General features: G+C 45.1%; 1 protein-coding gene across 1 annotated transcript in view; it reads right to left on the bottom strand.

The window, feature by feature from the left end:
* Window positions 1-22040, bottom strand: part of SELENON (selenoprotein N) — a 94230-nt gene that overhangs the window by 71301 nt on the left and 889 nt on the right. The window contains exons 2-5 of the mRNA XM_063312605.1: window positions 17167-17284; window positions 13491-13621; window positions 11641-11853; window positions 10554-10678 (exon numbers count right to left, since the gene is read on the bottom strand). Of these exons, the coding sequence (XP_063168675.1) occupies window positions 10554-10678; window positions 11641-11853; window positions 13491-13621; window positions 17167-17284 (587 nt within the window). The remainder of the gene's footprint in view (window positions 1-10553; window positions 10679-11640; window positions 11854-13490; window positions 13622-17166; window positions 17285-22040) is intronic.

Genomic DNA, 22040 nt, shown 5'->3' with positions numbered 1-22040 from the left:
ACTTTTGCATGCTGGATTTGGGACGGCACAATTTTTGCCCCAGCAATCAAAAAATTCCTGACCCCGGGGTCAGGAAAACCTCACGGGGTGAGCCGGGCGGAATCAGGCCGAATGCAAAAATGAGCACCGCCATGAGATTCGGGGTGGAATGTAAGGGTTAGGTGTCCTTTTGCATGCTGGATTTGGGACGGCACAATTTTTGCCCCAGCAATCAAAAAATTCCTGACCCCGGGGTCAGGAAAACCTCACGGGCTGAGCCTGGCGGAAACAGGCCGAATGCAAAAATGAACACCGCCATGAGATTCGGGGTGGAATGTAAGGGTTAGGTGTGCTTTTGCATGCTGGATTTGGGACGGCACAATTTTTGCCCCAGCAATCAAAAAATTCCTGACCCCGGGGTCAGGAAAACCTCACGGGGTGAGCCTGGCGGAATCAGGCCGAATGCAAAAATGAGCACCGCCATGAGATTCGGGGTGGAATGTAAGGGTTAGGTGTGCTTTTGCATGCTGGATTTGGGACGGCACAATTTTTGGCCCAGAAATCAAAAAATTCCTGACCCCGGGGTCAGGAAAACCTCACGGGGTGAGCCTGGCGGAAACAGGCCGAATGCAAAAATGAACACCGCCATGACATTCGGGGTGGAATGTAAGGGGTAGGTGTGCTTTTGCATGCTGGATTTGGGACGGCAAAATTTTTGGCCCAGAAATCAAAAAATTCCTCACGGGGTGAGCCGGGCGGAATCAGGCCGAATGCAAAAATGAACACCGCAATGAGTTTCGTTGTGGAATTTAAGGGTTAGGTGTACTTTTGCATGCTGGATTTGTGACGGCACAATTTTTACCCCAGGAATCAAAAAATTCCTGACCCCGGGGTCAGGAAAACCTCACGGGGTGAGCCAGGCGGAATCAGGCCGAATGCAAAAATGAGCACCGCCATGAGATTCGGGTTGGAATGTAAGGGTTAGGTGTGCTTTTGCATGCTGGATTTGGGACGGCACAATTTTTGCCCCAGGAATCAAAAAATTCCTGACCCCGGGGTCAGGAAAACCTCACGGGGTGAGCCGGGCGGAATCAGGCCGAATGCAAAAATGAACACCGCCATGAGATTCGGGGTGGAATTTAAGGGTTAGGTGTGCTTTTGCATGCTGGATTTGGGACGGCACAATTTTTGGCCCAGAAATCAAAAAATTCCTGACCCCGGAGTCAGGAAAACCTCACGGGGTGATCCTGGCGGAATCAGGCCAAATGCAAAAATGAACACCGCCATGAGATTCGGAGTGGAATTTAAGGGTTAGGTGTGCTTTTGCATGCTGGATTTGGGACGGCACAATTTTTGGCCCAGAAATCAAAAAATTCCTGACCCCGGGGTCAGGAAAACCTCACGGGTTGAGCCAGGCGGAATCAGGCCAAATGCAAAAATGAACACCGCCATGACATTCGGGGTGGAATGTAAGGGGTAGGTGTGCTTTTGCATGCTGGATTTGGGACGGCACAATTTTTGGCCCAGAAATCAAAAAATTCCTGACCCCGGGGTCAGGAAAACCTCACGGGGTGAGCCGGGCGGAATCAGGCCGAATGCAAAAATGAACACCGCCATGAGTTTCGGGGTGGAATGTAAGGGTGAGGTGTGCTTTTGCATGCTGGATTTGGGACGGCACAATGTTTGGCCGAGAAATCAAAAAATTCCTGACCCCGGGGTCAGGAAAACCTCACGGGGTGAGCCGGGCGGAATCAGGCCGAATGCAAAAATGAACACCGCCATGAGTTTCGGTGTGGAATTTAAGGGTTAGGTGTGCTTTTGCATGCTGGATTTGGGACGGCACAAATTTTGGCCCAGAAATAAAAAAATTCCTGACCCCGGGGTCAGGAAAACCTCACGGGGTGAGCCGGGCGGAATCAGGCCAAATGCAAAAATGAGCACCGCCATGAGATTCGGGGTGGAATGTAAGGGTTAGGTGTGCTTTTGCATGCTGGATTTGGGACGGCACAATTTTTGGCCCAGAAATCAAAAAATTCCTGACCCCGGGGTCAGGAAAACCTCACGGGCTGAGCCTGGCGGGAACAGGCCGAATGCAAAAATGAACACCGCCATGACATTCGGGGTGGAATGTAAGGGGTAGGTGTGCTTTTGCATGCTGGATTTGGGACGGCACAATTTTTGGCCCAGAAATCAAAAAATTCCTGACCCCGGGGTCAGGAAAACCTCACGGGGTGAGCCGGGCGGAATCAGGCCGAATGCAAAAATGAACACCGCCATGAGTTTCGGTGTGGAATGTAAGGGTTAGGTGTGCTTTTGCATGCTGGATTTGGGACGGCAAAATTTTTGGCCCAGAAATCAAAAAATTCCTGACCCCGGGGTCAGGAAAACCTCACGGGGTGAGCCGGGCGGAATCAGGCTGAATGCAAAAATGAACACCGCAATGAGTTTCGTTGTGGAATTTAAGGGTTAGGTGTACTTTTGCATGCTGGATTTGGGACGGCACAATTTTTACCCCAGCAATCAAAAAATTCCTGACCCCGGGGTCAGGAAAACCTCACGGGGTGAGCCAGACGGAATCAGGCCGAATGCAAAAATGAGCACCGCCATGAGATTCGGCGTGGAATGTAAGGGTTAGGTGGGCTTTTGCATGCTGGATTTGGGACGGCACAATTTTTGGCCCAGAAATCAAAAAATTCCTGACCCCGGGGTCAGGAAAACCTCACGGGGTGATCCTGGCGGAATCAGGCCAAATGCAAAAATGAACACCGCCATGACATTCGGGGTGGAATGTACGGGTTAGGTGTGCTTTTGCATGCTGGATTTGGGACGGCACAATTTTTGGCCCAGAAATCAAAAAATTCCTGACCCCGGGGTCAGGAAAACCTCACGGGGTGAGCCGGGCGGAATCAGGCCGAATGCAAAAATGAACACCGCCATGAGATTCGGGGTGGAATTTAAGGATTAGGTGTGCTTTTGCATGCTGGATTTGGGATGGCACAATTTTTGGCCCAGAAATCAAAAAATTCCTGACCCCGGGGTCAGGAAAACCTCACGGGTTGAGCCAGGCGGAATCAGGCCAAATGCAAAAATGAACACCGCCATGACATTCGGGGTGGAATGTAAGGGGTAGGTGTGCTTTTGCATGCTGGATTTGGGACGGCACAATTTTTGGCCCAGAAATCAAAAAATTCCTGACCCCGGGGTCAGGAAAACCTCACGGGGTGAGCCGGGCGGAATCAGGCCGAATGCAAAAATGAACACCGCCATGAGTTTCGGTGTGGAATTTAAGGGTTAGGTGTGCTTTTGCATGCTGGATTTGGGACGGCACAAATTTTGGCCCAGAAATAAAAAAATTCCTGACCCCGGGGTCAGGAAAACCTCACGGGGTGAGCCTGGCGGAATCAGGCCGAATGCAAAAATGAACACCGCCATGAGTTTCGGTGTGGAATTTAAGGGTTAGGTGTACTTTTGCATGCTGGATTTGGGACGGCACAATTTTTGCCCCAGCAATCAAAAAATTCCTGACCCCGGGGTCAGGAAAACCTCACGGGGTGAGCCGGGCGGAATCAGGCCGAATGCAAAAATGAGCACCGCCATGAGATTCGGGGTGGAATGTAAGGGTTAGGTGTCCTTTTGCATGCTGGATTTGGGACGGCACAATTTTTGCCCCAGCAATCAAAAAATTCCTGACCCCGGGGTCAGGAAAACCTCACGGGGTGAGCCTGGCGGAATCAGGCCGAATGCAAAAATGAGCACCGCCATGAGATTCGGGGTGGAATGTAAGGGTTAGGTGTGCTTTTGCATGCTGGATTTGGGACGGCACAATTTTTGGCCCAGAAATCAAAAAATTCCTGACCCCGGGGTCAGGAAAACCTCACGGGGTGAGCCTGGCGGAAACAGGCCGAATGCAAAAATGAACACCGCCATGACATTCGGGGTGGAATGTAAGGGGTAGGTGTGCTTTTGCATGCTGGATTTGGGACGGCAAAATTTTTGGCCCAGAAATCAAAAAATTCCTCACGGGGTGAGCCGGGCGGAATCAGGCCGAATGCAAAAATGAACACCGCAATGAGTTTCGTTGTGGAATTTAAGGGTTAGGTGTACTTTTGCATGCTGGATTTGTGACGGCACAATTTTTACCCCAGGAATCAAAAAATTCCTGACCCCGGGGTCAGGAAAACCTCACGGGGTGAGCCAGGCGGAATCAGGCCGAATGCAAAAATGAGCACCGCCATGAGATTCGGGTTGGAATGTAAGGGTTAGGTGGGCTTTTGCATGCTGGATTTGGGACGGCACAATTTTTGGCCCAGAAATCAAAAAATTCCTGACCCCGGGGTCAGGAAAACCTCACGGGGTGATCCTGGCGGAATCAGGCCAAATGCAAAAATGAACACCGCCATGACATTCGGGGTGGAATGTACGGGTTAGGTGTGCTTTTGCATGCTGGATTTGGGACGGCACAATTTTTGGCCCAGAAATCAAAAAATTCCTGACCCCGGGGTCAGGAAAACCTCACGGGGTGAGCCGGGCGGAATCAGGCCGAATGCAAAAATGAACACCGCCATGAGATTCGGGGTGGAATTTAAGGATTAGGTGTGCTTTTGCATGCTGGATTTGGGATGGCACAATTTTTGGCCCAGAAATCAAAAAATTCCTGACCCCGGGGTCAGGAAAACCTCACGGGTTGAGCCAGGCGGAATCAGGCCGAATGCAAAAATGAACACCGCCATGACATTCGGGGTGGAATGTAAGGGGTAGGTGTGCTTTTGCATGCTGGATTTGGGACGGCACAATTTTTGGCCCAGAAATCAAAAAATTCCTGACCCCGGGGTCAGGAAAACCTCACGGGGTGAGCCGGGCGGAATCAGGCCGAATGCAAAAATGAACACCGCCATGAGTTTCGGTGTGGAATTTAAGGGTTAGGTGTGCTTTTGCATGCTGGATTTGGGACGGCACAAATTTTGGCCCAGAAATAAAAAAATTCCTGACCCCGGGGTCAGGAAAACCTCACGGGGTGAGCCTGGCGGAATCAGGCCGAATGCAAAAATGAACACCGCCATGAGTTTCGGTGTGGAATTTAAGGGTTAGGTGTACTTTTGCATGCTGGATTTGGGACGGCACAATTTTTGCCCCAGGAATCAAAAAATTCCTGACCCCGGGGTCAGGAAAACCTCACGGGGTGAGCCGGGCGGAATCAGGCCGAATGCAAAAATGAGCACCGCCATGAGATTCGGGGTGGAATGTAAGGGTTAGGTGTGCTTTTGCATGCTGGATTTGGGACGGCACAATTTTTGCCCCAGCAATCAAAAAATTCCTGACCCCGGGGTCAGGAAAACCTCACGGGCTGAGCCTGGCGGAAACAGGCCGAATGCAAAAATGAACACCGCCATGAGATTCGGGGTGGAATGTAAGGGTTAGGTGTGCTTTTGCATGCTGGATTTGGGACGGCACAATTTTTGGCCCAGAAATCAAAAAATTCCTGACCCCGGGGTCAGGAAAACCTCACGGGGTGAGCCTGGCGGAAACAGGCCGAATGCAAAAATGAACACCGCCATGAGATTCGGGGTGGAATGTAAGGGTTAGGTGTGCTTTTGCATGCTGGATTTGGGACGGCACAATTTTTCGCCCAGAAATGAAAAAATTCCTGACCCCGGGGTCAGGAAAACCTCACGGGGTGAGCCGGGCGGAATCAGGCCGAATGTAAAAAATGAACACCGCCATGAGTTTCGGGGTGGAATGTAAGGGTGAGGTGTGCTTTTGCATGCTGGATTTGGGACGGCACAATGTTTGGCCGAGAAATCAAAAAATTCCTGACCCCGGGGTCAGGAAAACCTCATGGGGTGAGCCGGGCGGAATCAGGCCGAATGTAAAAAATGAACACCGCCATGAGTTTCGGGGTGGAATGTAAGGGTGAGGTGTGCTTTTGCATGCTGGATTTGGGACGGCACAATGTTTGGCCGAGAAATCAAAAAATTCCTGACCCCGGGTTCAGGAAAACCTCACGGGGTGAGCCGGGCGGAATCAGGCCGAATGCAAAAATGAACACCGCCATGAGTTTCGGTGTGGAATTTAAGGGTTAGGTGTGCTTTTGCATGCTGGATTCGGGACGGCACAAATTTTGGCCCAGAAATCAAAAAATTCCTGACCCCGGGGTCAGGAAAACCTCACGGGGTGATCCTGGCGGAATCAGGCCAAATGCAAAAATGAACACCGCCATGAGTTTCGGGGTGGAATTTAAGGGTTAGGTGTACTTCTGCATGCTGGATTTGGGACAGCACAATTTTTGCCCCAGGAATCAAAAAATTCCTGACCCCGGGGTCAGGAAAACCTCACGGGCTGAGCCGGGCAGAATCAGGCCGAATGCAAAAACGAACACCGCCATGAGATTCGGGGTGGAATTTAAGGGTTAGGTGTGCTTTTGCATGCTGGATTTGGGACGGCACAATTTTTGGCCCAGAAATCAAAAAATTCCTGACCCCGGGGTCAGGAAAACCTCACGGGCTGAGCCTGGCGGAAACAGGCCGAATGCAAAAATGAACACCGCCATGACATTCGGGGTGGAATGTAAGGGGTAGGTGTGCTTTTGCATGCTGGATTTGGGACGGCACAATTTTTGGCCCAGAAATCAAAAAATTCCTGACCCCGGGGTCAGGAAAACCTCACGGGGTGAGCCGGGCGGAATCAGGCCGAATGCAAAAATGAACACCGCCATGAGTTTCGGTGTGGAATTTAAGGGTTAGGTGTGCTTTTGCATGCTGGATTTGGGACGGCACAATTTTTGGCCCAGAAATCAAAAAATTCCTGACCCCGGGGTCAGGAAAACCTCACGGGGTGAGCCAGGCGGAATCAGGCCGAATGCAAAAATGAGCACCGCCATGAGATTCGGGGTGGAATGTAAGGGTTAGGTGGGCTTTTGCATGCTGGATTTGGGACGGCACAATTTTTGGCCGAGAAATCAAAAAATTCCTGACCCCGGGGTCAGGAAAACCTCACGGGGTGATCCTGGCGGAATCAGGCCAAATGCAAAAATGAACACCACCATGACATTCGGGGTGGAATGTAAGGGTTAGGTGTGCTTTTGCATGCTGGATTTGGGACGGCACAATTTATGGCCCAGAAATCAAAAAATTCCTGACCCCGGGGTCAGGAAAACCTCACGGGGTGAGCCGGGCGGAATCAGGCCGAATGCAAAAATGAACACCGCCATGAGATTCGGGGTGGAATTTAAGGGTTAGGTGTGCTTTTGCATGCTGGATTTGGGACGGCACAATTTTTGGCCCAGAAATCAAAAAATTCCTGACCCCGGGGTCAGGAAAACCTCACGGGTTGAGCCAGGCGGAATCAGGCCGAATGCAAAAATGAACACCACCATGACATTCGGGGTGGAATGTAAGGGTTAGGTGTGCTTTTGCATGCTGGATTTGGGACGGCACAATTTTTGGCCCAGAAATCAAAAAATTCCTGACCCCGGGGTCAGGAAAACCTCACGGGGTGAGCCGGGCAAAAATCAAAAATTCCTGACCCCGAGGTCAGGAAAACCTCACGGGGTGAGCCGGGCGGAATCAGGCCGAATGCAAAAATGAACACCGCCGTGAGATTCGGGGTGGAATTTAAGGGTTAGGTGTACTTTTGCATCCTGGATTTGGGACTGCACAATTTTTACCCCAGGAATCAAAAAATTCCTCACCCCGGGGTCAGGAAAACCTCACGGGGTGAGCCGGCGGAATCAGGCCGAATGCAAAAATGAACACCGCCATGAGATTCGGTGTGGAATGTAAGGGTGAGGTGTGCTTTTGCATGCTGGATTTGGGACGGCACAATTTTTGGCCCAGAAATCAAAAAATTCCTGACCCCGGGGTCAGGAAAACCTCACGGGGTGAGCCAGGCGGAATCAGGCCAAATGCAAAAATGAACACCGCCATGAGTTTCGGGGTGGAATGTAAGGGTTAGGTGGGCTTTTGCATGCTGGATTTGGGACGGCACAATTTTTGGCCGAGAAATCAAAAAATTCCTGACCCCGGGGTCAGGAAAACCTCACGGGGTGATCCTGGCGGAATCAGGCCAAATGCAAAAATGAACACCGCCATGAGTTTCGGGGTGGAATTTAAGGGTTAGGTGTGCTTTTGCATGCTGGATTTGGGACGGCACAATTTTTGGCCCAAAAATCAAAAAATTCCTGACCCCGGGGTCAGGAAAACCTCACGGGGTGAGCCGGGCGGAATCAGGCCGAATGCAAAAATGAACACCGCCATGAGATTCGGGGTGGAATTTAAGGGTTAGGTGTGCTTTTGCATGCTGGATTTGGGACGGCACAATTTTTGGCCCAGAAATCAAAAAATTCCTGACCCCGGGGTCAGGAAAACCTCACGGGCTGAGCCTGGCGGAAACAGGCCGAATGCAAAAATGAACACCGCCATGAGATTCGGGGTGGAATGTAAGGGTTAGGTGTGCTTTTGCATGCTGGATTTGGGACGGCACAATTTTTCGCCCAGAAATCAAAAAATTCCTGACCCTGGGATCAGGAAAACCTCACGGGGTGAGCCTGGCGGAATCAGGCCGAATGCAAAAATGAGCACCGCCATGAGATTCGGGGTGGAATGTAAGGGTTAGGTGTGCTTTTGCATGCTGGATTTGGGACGGCACAATTTTTGCCCCAGGAATCAAAAAATTCCTGACCCCGGGGTCAGGAAAACCTCACGGGGTGAGCCGGCGGAATCAGGCCGAATGCAAAAATGAACACCGCCATGAGATTCGGGGTGGAATTTAAGGGTTAGGTGTGCTTTTGCATGCTGGATTTGGGACGGCACAATTTTTGGCCCAGAAATCAAAAAATTCCTGACCCCGGGGTCAGGAAAACCTCACGGGCTGAGCCTGGCGGAAACAGGCCGAATGCAAAAATGAACACCGCCATGACATTCGGGGTGGAATGTAAGGGTTAGGTGTGCTTTTGCATGCTGGATTTGGGACGGCACAATTTTTTCAAGGGTTCCTCCAGGGTCAAAAGGTTGAGAAAGGTTGGTTTATGCTGTATGGACCATGTTACTTTTGAGCTTAAACAACTGCACAAGCTCCCAATGTGCCTCCATGGTAAATTCCCAGTATTGCCATTGCCATTGAACAACTCTGTGATTTTGACGAGGTGAAATTTTCTGCCCCTCATACAAACAATATGGCTGGTGCTTCTTGCCTTCAAAACACAAAGGAAGACCTTTGCCCTTCAGTAGGCTTTTTAAAGCTCCTACTCTGCACTACATGGATTTGAAACTGATTGTGTTTTATTATATTAAGTTGCATGGAATTGCTAGTATCTGTGGGGACCCAAAATTGAATGAAAACGTTTCTGTAGAAAGCACATAATTGCTATTCTGAGTTTTCTTTCTGTTTTTAACAGCGTATTAACTATTACGCAGTGTTCTATTTTTCACTGATGAAATGTTGCCCTCCATTAGGCATATTCTGAGTTATAAACTGCACTGTCTTTTTCTCATTAGTCACTTAGCATGATCTACTGTGGAGAAAGATCTACAAGCTGCAAGTACAAATCCACTCAGATCCAGGAGTTATAGATGACCATAGTACTTCCTGAGGAATGTGCAACAAAACCACAGTCACCTACCAACAATTGCAAAAATGACAAGGTTGTACATCTCATGCTCCTCTTGCTTAGCTATACTAGAGCTAAATGACTGAATGATGGTTCCCACTTTTAGGAAGTGGGAAACTGATTGGTTTCTTTAACTCAGTACTGTTGGCTGTACAATGACTGGCAACGTCCTGAGTATCTGGCTGGAGTTTTTCACAGACCTTTTGGAGATGCCAAGGACTGAACTAGAGTCCACTTACACACAAACCAGGCTGGCCAGATACTCAGCTCAGAGGGTAATCATCACGTGATCAATTTCACTGGCACATGAAAAGTTCCTTGTCTATCCCATGGGAACTGCTTATCTGCGCTAATAAGTAACAGAAGGTTCAAAAAATTAAAGCTAATGACAATCCCTACATGGTGTTTAGAACCATCTTTCTCCTGTTGAGGAACCAGTGGGAAAGGACAATTATTCTCAATCTGACAACCAGCAACAGAAGGCCTTTAAATACATGGTCTGTAAATGGCACTGGGAGAGGAATACCGCATCCCAATAAGTCAGTCTGTTCAGGGCAAAGAAACGGGGGGAGGCAAAAGCTAAATTTAACTTTAAATTAAAATTTAATCAACTGGACCGTTTTTATTCATAATTACATTTTTGGACCTTTAATGAAAAGCAATTATGTGTTTTTAAGGCGGTTTTGAATGCCGGCAAGGTCATCAGTTCTCAGTTTGACAGGAAAGGCATTCTAGAAAACAGGGATGGCCAACTTTGGAAAGTGGCCAGTTCAGGAAGCCAGGCCATGGAGTCACGTACATAACGGGCGCCCCTCAGAATCTTTCCTTCCCATAGTTCTAGGCAACAGGATGAAAATGTCTCCCATCTGCTGCTGCACCCCACATGCTTCCTGCTCACACCTACCCATGCCTACTTGCACACCCTCCCCCCCCCACTGAAGGCAAGCGCTCTTCTCTTGGGGGCCTGTACCTGAAGGCTATCTTATAGTAGAACTCCGCAACAGCTTGAATGCAGGCCACCGCTCCCTGAGGAGCAAAACGAGTTTTCACAAATGGCCGCGGGTGGAACATGCTCAAGAGCTTGTGGATGATGATCTAAAGGAAAAGAGGCAGAGAGGAATGGCCAGGAAGTGACAGCCACTGAAACCATAAGCCAAGAATCACAGAATCTCAGAACTGGAAAGCACCACTACTGTCTGCATTCTGACATAAACATCTTGAATTTTCTTTGGTGTAAGTTCCGCTTCAGGTACTTGAAAAGAGCTAGTAAACCTCCCCTCACAGTCTTTCTGCAAAAGGAAACCTACCCAGTCGCCTTAGTCTCTCCTCACCAGAGAAAAAATTCTTGCTGAGATATGGTTCAACAGTCAACGTCTTAGATCTTGCTCTCTCTCCTGTTTCTTTGCTCCTTTCAATAATTTATAGCCCGTTATACTGAATATTTGTTATAGTAATCAGAGTGTTTTGGGTCTTTAATACACCTTATCCAATATTCCAATGGGCAGCTGCCAAGGACTGGACATTGATCTGCCCATTTGCACTGCGTTTCTCTTTTGTGCACTATCGATCAGCACTATTTCTTTCAGACTGTGATTCAGAAAGTACTGCACTACAATAACACTGCTTTCTCCCCGCCGCCCCACCTTTTTCCAAAGACTTCCCCTCGAGTCAGTCTTGCAGGGACTGGATTTAACAAATCACCCTATACACCAGTGTTTCTCAATCTCAGCGACTTTAAGACCTGGGACTTCAACTCCCAGAATTCCCCAGCAGCATGCTGGCTGGGGAATTCTGGGAGTTGAAGTCCCAGGTCTTAAAGTCGCTGAGATTGAGGAACACTGCTTTACACATACAGTCCAGGAATTGTAGGTATTTAACTCTAGCTCCCGATAAACAGAATTAAAGGTGTAGAACTATCACTTCCATGAGAACCAACAACCACTGTATTAAATTCAGGATAACTCCACTCAACAATTGCAAAGATTATTAAAATTCTCTGCACAAAGCCCTGGAAATGTGGTATGGAATTACTCTTAATTAGGAAGCACAAAACTTACCTCCTTGCCCTTGGGAGCTGGAGGGTAGAAACGGTTATTGGGAAGGTACCCCGTAAAGATGTTTAGCTCACTGGGAATGATCCACCATGGGTCAGCAAGTTCCACCTCATTCTTTGGGGGAAGAAAGGCCTTGAATTGTTGGGCAAACATCACACTGAGAGGTGAAGCAGGAACAGTCCAGTTGCGGAGCCCAGAAAAGGCCATGTGGGAAATCTGAAGGAACAAGGCGGCCTATTAATAAGCAAGCCTAGTTTTTAGAGTTTAGTGCTGAGAGAGCTACTGGAGAAGCATTTGGAAAACAGAAGATGGGCCTTCCCTTCTCCAATATGGCCCCTTTCAGATATACGTAGTTTAAGAAATTATTTGCCACTGTTTTTTATTTCGTGGCTCTGGATCAGGGTTTCTCAGCCAGGGATCCGTGGCACCCGAGGGTTCCATGAGAGGCCACTAGGGGTTCCCTGGGAGATCAAGATTTATTTAAAAAATTATTTCAAATTCAGGCCACTTCACATTAAAGAGGTCAGTTTCATTATTTTTAGTCTAAGAGCACTGTTAATGCACACATACAGGCCTACTCTTGAAACAAATACAATAATTTTGTAACTTCCGGCCTCTATCTGAGCCTGAATGTGCAGGGGTTCCCCGAAGCCTGAAAAATATTTCAAGGGTTCCTCCAGGGTCAAAAGGTTGAGAACAGCTGCTCTAGATTATATTTGGGACTCTAAATTCCAGTTTTCCTAGACAAATAGGCAACACAAATAGGGAGTTACAAGGTCCATCAAATTTGGAGGATTCTATGCTATCCAGGTATATACTTATAAAGAGAGTGTATCACCAAATGCATCACTGCACCCTACATATTTGCCTAAGCATGGCTAAGGAACAACCCTCAGAAGGCTGTTCGGAGCTTACTCTATTGCTTGCAGGATATTTCTATAAACATTTCTATAAACAGATCTAAAATGCATCAGGGAAATACTCTCTGTTCTGTCGCTCCTAGAAGAAACCTAGAATAAGTAAGTCAGGAGTTCCGCTGATCCACCCAACAGTGCCAGTACCACTTCCCCAAAACTAAAATAAAACGAAGTGCAACAGTAATGGTTCATTTTTTTTTTGCTTTTTTTTATTAATTAGTAATTGTTCAAGATATAATTGAGACACATAATGCAGAATATAAGACCAACAGAATACAAGTTTAAAAAAGACACAGGAAAAGCTAAACTGGTTCATTATTGCTGAGCTTGCGCCAATCAGGCAGGCAGGGACTGTTAAAAAAAAAAGGTGTGCTAAACACCTTTGAAGTCGCTGAGCAGATGGAGAGGCAGTCCAGACTGGTAATAAATACAGCCTTTCCCAGTCTACCAGCTTTTTAGGCGGTCCTACACCCATCTAATGCTCTCGCTCCACCTTTGTAGATTCTCAATTTTTATATTTTGTATGTCTCTTATACATATCCTTGGTTTTAAATTTACACATATTTTATACCCTCTATGTATTTTTAAATTTTCACCTTTTTATATCTTTTATATGTCTGTTATATGTCTTTTAACGTATTTTATATGTTTATACTTCTTTTTCATGACTGCCCCCAGAGCCCCTTCTTTCTTTCTTTCTTTATTAAATTTAGCCACCACCCATCTCCCCTCAAGGGGGGACTCTGGGCAGTTTACAACAAAGATGAAAGCATTAAAATACCATAAATAAATATAAATACAAATATAATATGAAACATTCTATGACCAGAATAAAGACCAATTGATCGAATGACTGGATTCACAGAGCTGCTGACTGAAATGGTCTCTCCCACATCTGTCTGCAGCTGCAGTATTTTCCATAAAGGTGTTACTCACGCCAAGGAAGCCATCCTTGCTCTTTGTCATTGTTTCCATTAGCAGAGGCTGGAATTTCGCAAGGACAGAGAGAGTCTCCCCATTGGGATCTATCACCTCTTCTTCTTCAGTGCCAGACACAGGAGCAATCCCTGAATGGAGCAGCAGCAACCAAAAATTATGTTAATGTACATAAATATGGTATTGGGACACAAGAATTCCTAGCGATTAGAAGACGTCTGCATGAAACAGGTGATGCAGAGTGGGAAAAATGTCTCAGTAGGAATAAAGATAATATTGATGTTCGGTTTCACTGTAAGAGTAAGGCATATTATATCCTTCACAGACCCAGTGGCGTTTTCTACAGTCTGATCTTAATGGTTAAGTAAAATTTAGGAAAAAAATTGACATCCTTTTTAGAAACTGAATGCCACTGAACAAGATCACACAGTAGTCTTAAAATGTCTGAAATTTTGTCATCAACAAATCTCGTAAGTTTTCAGCCATTTCATTCCTAATATCTAATCCAAAAATGCTGCAATGCTAAAAGATTTGGGCCCTTATTCTCATTCCTTCTCTCCTACGGAGTTACTAGTTTTAATGAAATAAATGTCTTATGTACAAAAGCTCATTGCTGTACCACAGTGCAACTAATGGATAAATACTCTTTCATGGGGAATCGGCAATAGCAGCTATTGCCCAATCTAGAATGACTGAAATTTACATATAATTCATGTAGATAGCATCTTTTCTGTGAGAGGATGGACACAGAGGAGGATTATATGATCATTGATTTGATTCCTTCTATCTGCTCTTTCTAGACTTCACCAAGCGGCTGGTACCAATGCTGAGAAATGTTGTTTCAAGTCTTTTAAATTGCCAGGCACTTAAAAATTACACTAACTCCATTTATGAACATACTGACTCATTAAACTTGTTCTACCATTAACTACCAAAATTCCTGTGACAGATTACAATAAAAATATAAAGCTAAAATTAAAGCTACAGCTATTAACATCAACTATTAAAATAAAAACAAGGAAAGCAAGCAGGTAAATCTACTCAAGAAGCCAACAAAACGTTAAGCTCAATTCAACAGGTGTGCGTTCCAAAGAATTGAGGCCGCTACCAAAAAAGCTTGCTCCAAATTCTACCACTGCCCTTTCTCAATTTGCAATATAATACAACTACATTTACCCTGTCATGATGGAACAAGCAGAAGCAGACAGCGTATTTCATGTGGTACACATGGATTGCGAACTGTGCATTCAGGACGCTATTGCTTTATGTTGTCACAGCAATCACAACGAAGCCCGGAATTATGTACAAAAAGAGACCCAGAGCTCAACACTTCTACCTCCATACACCAGGTGGCAGCAACAGACCATCAATATTGACATAGGTGCTTAAGATGGATTGCAAAACTATTGTTGTTCCACAGTAGGCTTATGCAAGTGGAGCTGTTGGAGCAAAGATGGTCATCCAAAGGCCTGTGGACTTCCTCCTGCCTCTTCTCTGATTCCATCTAAGCGAGCCCCTTCCACCTTGCCACACATCAAGCTGGAAGATGGCAATTACTTTGAGACGAGAGGGGATTCGGCCTGCTGCCAACTAATTTGGACTGGGAAGGAATACAACGTGGATCTAATTCAGAAACTGTAAGGCAGCGTGTCTGGGTTTGGCTTAACACCAGTTGTTGTTGTTGTTGTTGTACAAGGTTTTTTGGACAGAGACCTATACATGGTCCTTGAGTGGTTCACTGGGGACTATCCCCCCCCAAAGTATGCAAAGAAGTAGGTAGTAGCGGCACAAAAATTAAATTGACTAAATGTAAAACTAATTAAAATTGAATCAATTAATGAAAGACCAGTAAATGATTATTCTCAGGTAGTTCATAATTTTACCTTCTGTTAATAATTTTTACAGGAACTTCCAGAGGCCCTGGAGGTCCCACCCAAGGGTTTGGGGGAAGGAGAAGATCCCAAGTTGTACACTCCTGATTTATGGCTTACAATGTATAGGATGTGAACCAACCCACCATAGTTTGCTCAGCAAGTTATGATCAAAACAAGTCACAATTGAGCATAGTGTCTGAATCCAGCCAAAATGAGAAGGAGGCTATTCCATGATCAGGGAGGCTGATAAGGTTTTGATTCTCAAATTACAGAAGCTGGTGACCACTGTGCTAGGGCATATTCACAGAGGCTTTTATTTTTGGTCTGGTTCAACAATACAAGATTTCTAAGAAGAAAACAGCTGAAAAGATTACAGACTCTTTCTAGCATCCCAGTCAGCTTGATCTCCCTACAGATATGCAAAGGACAAGCATGGGCCAAATTCTTCCTTCCTGTAAGAGCAACCAGATACATTGCCCAAGCAAATATAGCAGCAAGACAATTGTAAGTAATCTATAGATAGAAGTCTTGCCATTTTTATACTGCATGCAACGAGATCTTTGAGATCAGAGCAGCCCACTTGCACCACACCGCAGACAGCTCTTTGATCACATGGCAGCAGAGCTGTGTCTCTTGTATTCGGCTGTGCTGAATCCCTTTTAAGCCCTAGCCAAAGCCAGCTTGTACAATTCTGCAAGTCCGACAATGGGAACGGCAGCTTTACAAAAAATTGTCCTTGGTGAGAACGGCATCAGGCGCATAAGCCTTTCGGAAAACACAGAGAGCTCATCAGCCTTGCGCTTTGTAAATCAAACTGAGCTGAGGAAACAGCTGTGGGCATTTCTCTCTCACACACCTACATGCGCATATAAGGATTGTCAGTTTTTATGTAGGCATGATGGATTTACAAGAAGTATTTTCCCCAAAAGCCACCAAAAGGCAGGTCATTCATACATCCAAAATTCAAGATGGAATGTTTTTTTACAGACGCTGAAAAAATCATGAGCTTTTATGGGCCACCATGCAGCTTCTGGTACCTAATCCAGCTACACTAGCCACTTTATGGTACGGTTGCTGCAGAAGAAAAGAGAACTGTTACCATATGGCTGTTAAAGGAGGTTTCACGTGGCCATCAATCTCTTACATTAGGCTACTTAACACCACACAAATACCTACAGCATCCACATACTTGAGAACACCCCACTCCAAAACTTGTGATCATGGCAGAACAAAACAAAATCTCCCCATTTTGGCATGGCTGTTTGCCAAGAAATGAAAAGGGAAAAAGGTAAGCTGGGGTAGCAGGGAACATACTGGGCCAATGGGTGTTTTGTGATTGTTATGGCAACCATGGTGAGAATAGTCCCCTCATGGAAGCCGTTTTATTTATTTTTATATTTCGAATTTTGTCACCGCCCATCTCGCATGAAGCGAGAAAGCACCCACCACAGGTTCTCTCAAAAATCTGATTTTTTAAAGGGCAGGATCTCTCCTTACTGGTGACAACAGCACCACTACTGGGAAAAGAAAAAAACAGTGAGAAAAATTTCCTCCTGGGGTCTTTCCTTGTGAATTAATGGAAGTGCTGTACAGGAAAACAGGGAAGCTATAGAAAATGTTGAGATCATTTTACAATGAAAGACAAGTCATTCCCACATATACACATACTCCTCAGCTACTTCATAACTAAGTAAGTGCAAGAACAGCACACTTAAGCCATGAGGAAAAAATGGTAGAAAATGTCTTTGCACAGCACCAATATTTAGTAATTATTTGTGTTCTCAAATTCTTAAAACACTTACCAGTCAATTTCTCTGCAATTGGCTTGAATTCCTCAGGACTGATGTACAAATCATTGTTAGTATCCAGGGAAGAGAAGAGGAAAAGACCCTCATTCCCCAGAGATTTCAGGGCTGTTTCCTAAGTGAGAAGGAACAAGGATTCTTTAAGTCATATATTCAGGAAACAAAGAAGTTCAAATTAACCATCTCTCCCATCACTCTAACTAGTTCCTTGATATGTACCTGGGCAGGTAAGAAGCTCCTCTTTGAGACAAATGAAATGAGCAGATAGATCATTACATCAAAATAGATTTAATGCAGAGGTGCTGGAAACAGATTTCCCAATTTGGTATTGTAACCTTAAAGAAACTCCATGGGGGAAAGAGTTCAGTTTTGATGGAAGCAGTTAGAGATACTGAAAGAAAGCATGCTTCTTCATACTGTAATTATAGAGTAGACTGGAAAAGAAATTGCAAACCACTTCTGTAATAGTGCCAAGAAAACTGCATTGATGCAGCACAGCTCAACTTGATGTCTACTCTTTTAATAGATTTTTAAACACCCCTGTTCCTCTACCTGGAACCCTCCAGTTGTGTTAGACTTCATCTGAGTATTATGATAGTTGGCGCAATACACTCAAGGAACACAAGTTTGAGGAAGGTAGTTCCATTAGCTCTGCTTGGGAAAAATACATGCATCATCTTCCTTTTCCTTTCTGGCACAGAGAACAAAAAACTCCACCCAGCAGGACTAACATCACAGGAGTGAATTGTGTTAGGAAAAGGTGAAGAAAGAACTAATTTCCTTTTTCATTTTCACTCTTCTAAGGCAAAGCCTTCTGACACTAACTTTTCAGAAAATATACTCCAAACTGGAGATTCATGATTGCATGGCACCTGTTTTGGTCTTGAGCAGGGGCAAACTATAAATAGGCTGATGTGCTATAGAAGGTAAGCCAACTTTACATGATGGGATATGAAGATAATTACCTCCCTGCCATTTGCTAGAATAGGCATAAAAAGCTGTTACAAAATTTGCCTAGCAAATCCACTTAACTGAAGAGAACTTGCTTTCATAACTGCATTTAGAAGTGAACTGGACAGCAAGCGAGAAGACACTAACTCCTTCAGTCATTGTTCTGTCAAAAGGTTTACTGTTCACTAGGAATCTGGGCTCTTCAGGTAGCTCTAAGACCTGAGGTTATGGTTAGTGAACCATGGGTATTTATTTGTGCTCCAAGAGCAGATATTACATAATCACCCAAGTTCATGGCCAGGAAAATTAAATGTTCAAGTTTCTAAAACATGGCAGAAGACATTTCCAGATTAAAGCAATGCTCTCTCCCTGCAAATGCAGAAGGCACAGGAGCTCTGGAGCAGCTTTTCAGACTGCCCAATTTCAACAGAACCCGATTGGAAGGTGATTATCCCTGTCCAGCAATGGAACATGGCTGAAGCCACAGATGTAAAAATGGAACAGCGGTTAATATTTTTAAAAAGGCACTGCAAAAAAAAAAAAATCCCAATTCTGTTAACTCATCTCAATACTGTTATTTCAATGAAGTCTTTCTAGTGGGCAACTTAGAGCTCGTGAGCCACAAGGGTCCCCCCTCAACCATTTCTGCATCTCTGTGAACCATCCAAGATCATGCTGCCAAAATTCAGCAGTAAAACACTGAAATTCTGCAGCACAATTTTTGTCATGCACACATACACGTAATATATATTATACTATATTTATAAACACACATATTTTATATATACACAGACATGTATGTACGTGTATACATACTGTATATATATAGAGAGAAAGAAAACATGTCTCATTTTCCTTCATGACCTGTTTTGAGAATATTTCCTATCCTAAAAGGCATTTGTTCTATAAATAAATAAAAACAGATAATTTGATTTTTTTATCTGCACAATTAACTGCTAATGGACTGTTGAAGTTATACTGGCATAGATTATCATTCAATGAGATAGAGAGAGAGAGAGAAAGAGGGGGGAGACAGAGAGAGAACACACAAAAACAGGTATCTCCAAACAATCCCTTCCAATAGGATTCTCTTGAGGGAATGTAGCCCTAGAATGAAGAAAGACTGGCCATCTCTGGATTTTCCCAGCCCACTTGGAATCAAACCTGCAACTGTCTATATGCAAAGCTTGTGCTCTACCACTGATCTACAACTGGTCTCCCCAAATGCTTGCAAAACCTCTATATGGGAAGCTGCTTGGTTTGCAGTGAGATTATTGGCCCCCAGACATAGCCTATCCCATGGCTGAGATGCAGCAACTGTTATAAAAAATCACAGCTATATTTCCGCAGTAGCTTCCATTAATTTCTATGAGTCACTTAAGGCAAACGCTCCCAATGGATTGCGTCCACAGCTCACATTCCTTCTAACTAAGCTCATTACTGCCAGGATGGCAAAAAAATTGCTTAATTCAGGCTGCGTTTTGGAAATATTACAGAGTATGGGAGATGTTGGTAAGTCGTTAGAAGTAAGGGAACTCTATAGCTTTTGGACTTCAACTGAGAGTGATGGATGTTGGAATCCAACAGTATCTAAAAGGCCCCAGGCTCCTCATCCCTCTCTGAGGCGCAGTAGAAGGAAGAGTCTACGCACCAGCAATCCCAAGTCAGGTTGGAAGGGGTTAATTTAAACTTTTCGCTGTTCTCTATTATGGAGTGCAGGCAGACCACCTCCATCTCCCTAGTGCAACGTAGTTTCTTCCCTCTGCAGGCTTCCATGCTGCCTGCCACCCCATTAATGTTCCCACAGCTCTGAAGTGCATTATTTTCCATCTGCTATCTGCCAGCCTAAAAGGATGCTAATGCTGCCTGAAAGCTGCTGTTGTCAATTATGGTCAGGAAAGCACTTAAGTGCCTTGCAGGGCTGATTCCAAAGTAGAAATAGGCTGGCAATGGATCCAAAGCTAGGACTCAGAAGAGATGAAAGCGAAGGAGCTACAAAACTCTGACATCACTAAGCACTTAAGGCCAGGACATTATTTTAGTGGCATCAGCCCAGGGCTATTTGAAATGCAGTGAGGTACAACCAGTTATCTGTTTGACTGAGCAATGCCATTAAAATGCCTACAAGTATAATAATGTTGTTCTGCAAGTGGGGATGTTGATTTCCCAAATACGCTTTTTCCCCCCAGAGTATTCCTGCTACCTGCAAAATGGCAAGCATCAAAACCTGGAATCTACAGGCACACCAAGAAGACTTAGAAAAGACAAAATAAAAGCACGGTTTCTATCCAGTCCTAGTAATCTGCATCGGTCTGTATCTACATCTATGTTTGCAAAGAGGCCTCATAAGTTTCACCAGAACAGCAAACAGCTTCCGATTATTAGTAAGTGGGGTTCACTTTTAACAGCTTATGTAAATCAGTGTTCCCAACTTCAATCAACTTTAAGATGTGTGGACTTCAACTCCCAGAATTCCCCAGCCAACTTCTCAAAGTTGATTCAGGTTGAGAAACACTGATGTTAGATCATTTACACAATTCTGCATTATTTTTTTCCAGTCTCCCTAATGAATACACACATATGTGCATGCACACACACTCCAGCCTTAGAAAGGTGTTGGATCTACATCAGAATTACAAGCTGTGCCTATCTTCAGCAAAAATTGATGTTCCTTGTTCCCCATCTCCAGCCTAGCAGACAGGAAGGAATGGATATCCTGTCCCCACTGCAGGTTTAGAGGCCTGCAAATTCAGCCACAGATACAAGTCAACAGCTGGGCCACACAGTGTGATTTTTCATGAAGAAGATCCTAGTTCAGTCCATGGCCTCTCCTGATACACCAAGAAAGACTCAGCCTAACACTCTACAGAGCTGTGGCCAAAATACAAAATTTCAAGGTACTTACAACCCGCTACAATAAGAGGACTAAAAATCTTATAAAACCACAAAGTACAGAAGACAACCACAACATACTATTCCAACTATAACACAAAAAGGCGTGGATACCTTGGGGGGGTAATTCTGCACAAAATGGTTTCCAAATGACTTCTGGCAGAGTCAGGGAGCGAACTGGGTAAAGCCAGGACAAAAACTTCCGTAGAAGTGAGTTTAGATTAGTTCTGTTTTAGTGAGGGTGCTGAAAAGTTATTTATCCCCTGCCCCTCCCTTCCAGAACCTTCTTTAAAGTAATCTAGGGCTGCAAGGAATCTCATCAGTTACATTGGTCTGTCCTGAAATGCCCTACCCTTCAGTTTTATGGCACCATGAACAGCAGATACACAGTGAAAACAATTCTATTAATGCTGCTGAGCCCGAACTAACAATTCCTACACAGAATTTATTTATTTAAAAGACACATGGCTGCCCATCTTATGTACATAACCCTGGGCAGCTCACAAAAACAGTAATAAAAACATAAAACAGCCTTCAAAAACTCACAGCACCCCCAGAACAAACACTCCTCCAAATATCAACATTCACATCACATTTCTATGTGTAATTATTTCTAGTAAAAAACACTTCTGAGTTTTATGGGGCTTATTTCCCCAAACAGTACAAGCCTGTGCCCAATTTTTATACAGCTCTTTAGTTGGGAGAAATGCCCTTCAAACTCAACAGGACGTAGATTGATTGATTATGTGCCATCAGGTTGGTATGAAACCAGCCCAACTCTTGTTGTGGGGAAGAGGAGGCAGAGGAGGATTAGGTACAGTATGTTCTTGAGTTGACCTATATAAACAAACAAACAAACAAACATACATATACACACACATATATATAAAAAGGTGGGAAATAATAATAATAATAGATTTTCTACAGGGCAGCAGGACACAGGTACACATAATCCTACCTAAGAGATGCATCCATACAAGATGCTCAACCACCAGGTAAGCAACTAGCAGATGCACTTAAATTTGATC

This window comes from Candoia aspera, chromosome 10, assembly GCF_035149785.1.
Source record: "Candoia aspera isolate rCanAsp1 chromosome 10, rCanAsp1.hap2, whole genome shotgun sequence".
Taxonomy (NCBI): domain Eukaryota; kingdom Metazoa; phylum Chordata; class Lepidosauria; order Squamata; family Boidae; genus Candoia; species Candoia aspera.
Note: the sequence above shows the minus strand (reverse complement) of the source record. Positions and strands in the feature narration are given on the sequence as shown.